This window comes from Tasmannia lanceolata, unplaced genomic scaffold (assembly GCF_043159265.1).
Source record: "Tasmannia lanceolata isolate RefF3 unplaced genomic scaffold, GAP_Taslan_0.1 ptg000011l, whole genome shotgun sequence".
NCBI lineage: Eukaryota > Viridiplantae > Streptophyta > Magnoliopsida > Canellales > Winteraceae > Tasmannia > Tasmannia lanceolata.
Genome location: NW_027518688.1, coordinates 18,862,792 through 18,869,579, shown reverse-complemented (window position 1 = coordinate 18,869,579; position 6,788 = coordinate 18,862,792). Strand labels below are relative to the sequence as shown.

Here is a 6,788-nt window from a genome sequence, read left to right as displayed (position 1 = left end):
TTTAAGGTAGGCCTCCTCTTTTGAAACACTATCATTGCTAAAGCTATACTAAAAGCGAGAATCCTATATTTTTCGGTGAAGCTTCTTTGTAATAGGTACAATGGTGAAGCTTCTTCCAACTCAGGTAGCCCATTCAGTATCTGCACAACTGAAATTATTCTAAATGGGCCATCTTGGCATGCCGAAGTCGCAATGCTCTTCATTACTGCACTCCTGCTTTCGACAGCTTCATTGACCACCTCTAGTGTTGTCACAGTGGGTGGTGAAACTGTAATGTCTTTGTCCTGAACATTAGGGGTAATATCATTCTCACCAACATGTTTAAGTTCAGAAATTGGTGCCTGAGATGGGCCATTGTCGGAATCTTGGATATAACCAGATGTTGGCATGACTACAAGAGCACCCCTAATGGTTGTCCCCCCCAAACAAAATGTCTAACTTGCCAACATGCTCAAGACCCCTTTGTCTGAAATGCTCTCCCCCATTATGCATCTGTGATCAACATATCAGCTATGAACTTATCATCATAAAGAGTGGTTTCAAGTTTATGAAGAAGAAAGAATCGCAAAGATGTGCCTACAAAACTATACAAAACTACCAATTAAGGGCAGTCTTTGAAGACCTGCAAATCATAAAAGAAAGAAATGCCATCATCGCAGAGACTTATACAATATTTGAATAAACATGACAACCCAAAAGAATATGAAAAAGAGGAATTAAAGGACAGGATCAAAACATAACTTTTTAGTGTTTAATACCTTTGCAAAGTTTGTCCAGAACTCATCGTCGGCTATCACTGTCGCCTTCTGATGGTCCCAACCTAACTCGGTGTTGTTGAGCAGCTCATGCCATGCCTTCCAGCTATATTTAGTATTATCCCAATGGTTTTTCAATTGGTTGCGCTCATAACGGACTCCGGTTTGGCTTTCAAAGCCATCTAAGACCGCTTCCCATCCTTTTATTGTAAGATGAGTACTTGGCCTTTCTCCTTTGTTCACCTGTTCTAAGCATAGATCGATGAATATGGTATGCTTATTGCTATCCCATACTGCTTTGCGTATGGGTCTAGCCGAAGATACTTGTTTCCCTTTCCTGGAAGAGACAACTTGAGGGAGGGATGGGGTAGGATTACCTTGTTGGCTATCCATCTGTTCATTGAATAACAATTATTTATGTAGATATTCAAATACACACGATTTTAGGGAGCCTTCCAAAACTAAAATGAATTCATCTCCCATAAACATATCCTCCAATCGTTTTATACATAAACCCTAGAAGAGAGGGGGAGAAGACCGTCATAGTGAAAGCGAGAGCCCAAAAAAAATGGATAGAAAAGATTGGAGATAGAGAATCATTTGCTTGAGATGAGTCTAAAATGCTCTATAGAGTTGTTATTCTAGCATTTTATCTTATGGGCCGATGCTGAATCTGTTGACGTATGTCATAATTAATCATTGTGAGTTGATTTTATTTAATCATTGATACTTCAACACTCCCCCTCATGTGTGGCTCCTCTTTTGGGTTGGCCATAGACATGGGCTTTTAACATAAGGAGTTGTTGGGTTTTGAACCCAGGACCTGCCGTGAGGCAATAGCTCTGATACCACGTGAAACAACCAATTACTCCAAATGGTTAAGCCGTTAGAGTTGGTGTTATTTAATCATTTATACTTCAACAATCATAGTGTGCTGATACATAAATAAAGGAATCCTACCTTAGTACTATATATGTTTCATCTAAATCGAGGTTAACAGAATTACAACGCCTATGCATTTACTTACTCCTTTGTTGCCCAAACATTTGCATGACCTACTAGTTGTTTTGAGTTGCTTGTTGAAACATTATCTCTATGCAATTAACTATTATTAAATAGCATGGATTCATTCAATTGGTAATCTTTTAACTGTGTTGGGTTTCATCTTTTCATAGATTACTCACTTGATATAAATTGATCTGAAACTTGGTTTTTTACATAGTTAAGGGGTGTTTGATCACATTGCCGAGAAAAGGTCCCTTTTGAGAAAGACAACAATTTTTTCAAACAGTAGAAACTAGAAAAACACTACAGAAGGAGCAGAGAGCCAGACCACCTTTGACATTTTGGGGCTCCCTTACAGAAAATATAGGAAAACTCTTCACCTCATGTAATCATTGATTGCAAATTTGCAAAGCTTCTGCATTAATTGAGCGGACTGCAGCATGCTGATGTTGCAATAAATATGCAGGGCATTAACTCAACTCAAAACCTAGATATACCCCTCCTAAATCCCATCAAATGTGGGTTTGAACTTGAACATTAACTCACCACAAAAACTATATATAATAAACCCCCTCTTAAATCCCATTTCTTTTTTTCCTTAAATCCCATTTCTAATCCTATTTTTATAGATTCTATGGCATTTGTGCAAAATCAACTCTCTTAAATAGAAAAGGGAACCTCATTGGCCTTCTACATAAAATTTCTTGCACATGATTCTAAGAGTCCCAAGGGACTAAGGCCTCTCCTCTAAAACTAAGGCCCTAGCATTTTGTCATAGGCTAACCCCAATGCCAAGACCCCAGAAAGATTAGTGGAGTCACATATATGCCTAAGATTCTGCAAGGATGAAAGGGCCTATGGTTCTTCTCCCATGTCCTTGCTCCACTGAAGCGACAGTTTTAAGGTTGAAGGGTACCACCCTAATCTGGCATTCTGGCATTCCCATTTAATAGTAATTTTGTATACTACAATTTATAGTTTCTTTTCTCTTGTGATCATAGGTTCAAATCATAATCCAACAACCAAAATATATAATGTTAGCAATAATGCTAAAGGCTTAAAACAATACTATGTTACAAGGCTCAAAATAAATAATGGATGTGGATTTATCAGAGCCACAAACAGAAGATACAACAAACAGAACTCACAAAAACACTAGATAAAAAAAAATCCTAGATAAAACTCTAATAAAAAACCCTGAGAGATTAGAATAAAAGCTAGAGCAGACAGAAAGCCAAACACCATATCAACCGTAATGAATACAGATCTTTATACTCAGCTGATGGGATGTTACACCCAATTCCTCAAGACATTTGTTTTGCTAGCTTAAGCCTGGAAGCCTCAGCCGGATTGGAAATCCCTTTCTCTGAGGTGGAAATCCGATCAGCACTATTTTCTCTGGCAAAAGATAAAGCCCCTGGACCCGATGGTTTTTGTTTGGCTTTCTTTCAAACTTGCTGGGAAACAGTAAAATCGGACATTCTTCGATTCTTCATAGAATTTTTTGAGGGAGCCATCCTTGACAAAGGGACAGGTGCAACTTTTCTCGTCCTCATTCCAAAAATTGAAGGAGCAACAAAAAGCTCAGATTTTCGCCCGATTAGCTTGGTGGGCAGCCTTTACAAAGTCCTCGCAAAGGTTCTGGCGGATCGTATCAAAGTGGTTCTTCCTTCAATTATATCGGTCTGTCAAAGTGCCTTTATAAGCAACCGGCAAATTCTTGATTGTTCTTTAACAGCCAATGAAGCCATTGACTATTATCGGAGGAAGGGGGAAGGTGGCATTCTATGCAAGCTTGACATGGAGAAGGCATATGACCGAGTGGATTGGGCAGCATTAGATTTTCTCATGGGTCGTATGGGCTTTGGGGGTCGGTGGAGAGGGTGGATCCGGAACTGCTTATCGTCCGCCTGGTTTTCTGTCCTCATCAACGGATCAGCAAAAGGATTCTTCAAATCTTCTAGAGGATTGCGGCAGGGCGATCCTCTCTCTCCTTTTCTTTTCCTGATTGTGGCCGAATCACTGTGCAGACTGCTGAAAAAATGAAGTGAGTTGGGGCTATATCAAGGGTTCCTTATTGGCGAGAGTAAGGTGGAAGTATCGCTTCTTCAGTTTGCGGATGACACTCTTCTGTTCTGTTCTCCGGTCATATCCCAGATTCTTAACCTTAAAGCTATGCTTCGTTGTTATGAGATGGTTTCGGGTCAAAGATCTAATTTCGCAAAATCTCGGTTGTTCGCGATCAACGTTTCTGAGAGCGATGCATCATTTTTCGCCGGAATTATGGGGTGTGGTTTAGATGTCTTTCCAGCAACCTATCTGGGTCTTCCTCTTGGTGTGGGTCGACCGAAACACAACCTATGGGCTCCTATTATTCAAAGGATTGAGCGACGTTTGGCCACCTGGAAGCGCCGGTTGGTTTCCAAAGGAGGTAGATTAGTGCTTATAAAGGCCGTTCTATCCAATATGCCGATATATTTTCTATCTCTTTTTCAATGTCCCGCCTCGGTTGCTAAACGAATCGAACAAATTCAGAGACGCTTTCTGTGGGGCGGATCAGGGTCTTCCAAGGGGGTCTCCCTGATTAAATGGAGTATGGTCTGCTTGCCTACTAAAAATGGAGGTTTGGGTATCAGGAGGGTTCAGAGTTTTAACCAGGCCCTTATGGGCAAGTGGCTGTGGAGATTTGGCGAAGAACAATCCTCTTTGTGGGTCCGGGTCATTGGAAGTAAGTATGGTTCAGATCATGGGCATTGGGACTCTGTTGATAATTTTAAACTCAAAGGTCTCACGGTTTGGAGGGACATCTTGAAGTTGAAGTCGTTATTTGCTCCTGGCGTCCGATTCAGAGTATATAGGGGGGATCGGATTCGGTTCTGGCAGGATCCTTGGTGTTCGGACGATCCTCTTCAAGTGATGTTTCCTGACTTATTCATCGTTTCATCTCAGAAAGAGGCCTGGGTATCGGAATGTTTTGCAAGGGAACATGGGAAGGTGGCTTGGTCTCCTAAGTTTCGCAGAGACTTTTTTGTTAGGGAGTTAAACTCTTACAGCGCCCTCCTCTCCTTATTGGATTCTTGCTTCATCAAGTCTTCGGGCGTAGATCGTCGGATTTGGATTTGGAATCCTTCGGGGATATTTTCAGTCAAATCTTTTTATAACCATCTGATCCCTTCTTTAGTGGAGCATGTGTCCTCCTCGGTTTGGAGACAATCTTGCCCTCCGAGAGTTGCTTTCTTTGGGTGGTCGGTTAGCTGGGGCCGCATTCAAACTATGGATTTTTTGAGGAAACGAGGAATGTGGTTGGTAGATCACTGTCCTCTATGTTTATCCGCTGGGGAATCCATTGACCACCTTTTCATACACTATAAGGTTGCTCGCCATATTTGGGGTCTTATTTTTTCTCGTTTTGGAATCAGTTGGGTCCCCTCCAACTCTATGGCTGAATTCATTCAGAGTTGGGCCTGGACTCCTTGGAAAAGGAAAGGCAGAACGCTGTGGAAGATGTGTCTCCTGGCCTCATGGTGGTTCTTGTGGAAAGAGAGGAATGCTCGTATCTTTGAAGGGAAGGCTAGATCTCCCTATTGGATTTATATTCAGTTGATAGCTGCGGTCATATCCTGGGCTCGAAGCCTTCCCCTGTTTCGTTTTGTTTCAGCTTTCGACCTCTGGGAAGGATGGTCAATCATATGCTTGGAATCGGCTACCAAAGTGAAAATCCTCCCCTCCTGGATTCCTCCTCCTCCGGGGTCCCTGAAACTTAACTTTGACGGATCGTCTATCGGCAATCCAGGAATGGCAGGAGTAGGGGGGTTATGTAGAAACCACAAAGGGGAAGTCCTCTGGGCCTACTCGGGGCCTATCGGAGTGGCAGACTCAAACGAGGCAGAGGTCCGAGCCGTTCATAGCGGGCTTCTCTCGATGCCTCGTCTAGAGTGCGACAAAATTATCGTCGAAGGGGATTCCTTAAATGTTATTCGCTGGCTTTCGGGTAACGCTTCTCCCCCTTGGCGATTTTTGCATCTCTTAGAGGAAATAGAGGACAGAGCTAAGGGCTCCTCAATAGTTTTTCGCCATGTCAGGAGATCAGCCAATGCGGAAGCAGACACCCTTGCCAAGAAAGGAGTCTTTCGGGCCGCGTTTGAGTGCTTTGACTATCTACCTCCTTGAATTATCGTACTGCTATCTTTGTATTATCTTTGTTCCTTCAGGACCACCTCGGTTCTGTTTTTACATATATATATATATATATATATATATATATTGTTGCCCTTTTCAAAAAAAAAAAATGGACTATGTTGCGGTTCATGAAAATATTACCCTTGCTTAAACCCATTACAGTTGCCAGCAGAGAAAACATAGGGAGGGCTAAGTTCCTCAAAATACCCCTACCAGTATATCATAACAAAGGATATCACCACAACCATGTTTTGATAATTACACTAAATGATCTTGTCTTTCAGTATTTAAAGAGCTCTCAAAGGTTATTACAGTTCCCTGCTCGTTTGGTTGCCGGATTTTTTTTGGGTTTTAGGATTTTTGTGGAACAAAAAACTTCCTGGAGATTGGTGGGAAAAAAAACTCCCTGGAAGTATCCCGGTAAAATAAAAATCCCATGTTTGATTGACGAGTTTGTTTGGTTGCTTGAACTGTTGGGAAGAAAATAATTCTTTTGCAAGCTTATTTTTGGTTCGTGTGAGTTTTTTTTTTTTCCTTCCTAGGTTTTCGTTCGGCGTTATTTTGGTTCGGATTATTTTGGGCCCGCCAACCAAACGTGGGTTTTCTGAGGAAATTCCACAGAAGTCCCGAGAATAAAAAAGATTCCGTCAACTAAACGTAGCAGCCAATTAAAAAATGCAAAAGACAGACTGACTTTGTGCAATTAGTAAAACATGGTAGTGCCAATATCAATACCTACTTTAAACTTAAAGCATAAGGTGCCAACGGTAGAAACAAGGGAGTGGGAATATCAATTCCCGAGATTGTTATCATCGCCTTTGACCTATTATTTAGTATTTTACTACACTA

At 41.5% G+C, this 6,788-nt stretch overlaps 1 protein-coding gene across 1 annotated transcript; it reads right to left on the bottom strand.

Annotated features, from left to right (window-relative positions):
• Positions 1 to 601: 601 nt before the first annotated feature.
• On the bottom strand, positions 602 to 1,148 carry LOC143885968 (L10-interacting MYB domain-containing protein-like). The gene is made up of 2 exons (XM_077389994.1): positions 759 to 1,148; positions 602 to 622 (listed from the first exon to the last, which is right to left on the bottom strand). The coding sequence occupies exons 1-2, from the start codon at positions 1,146 to 1,148 to the stop codon at positions 602 to 604; spliced, it is 411 nt and encodes a 136-aa protein (XP_077246109.1).
• Positions 1,149 to 6,788: the final 5,640 nt, after the last annotated feature.

Excerpts from the sequence above, each read along its gene's own strand:
- LOC143885968 (XM_077389994.1), bottom strand. The coding sequence starts at position 1,148 with ATGGATAGCCAACAAGGTAATCCTACCCCATCCCTCCCTCAAGTTGTC. Across the intron at positions 623-758 it reads TCTGGACAAACTTTGCAAAG|GTCTTCAAAGACTGCCCTTA; the intron begins GTATTAAACACT and ends TATGATTTGCAG.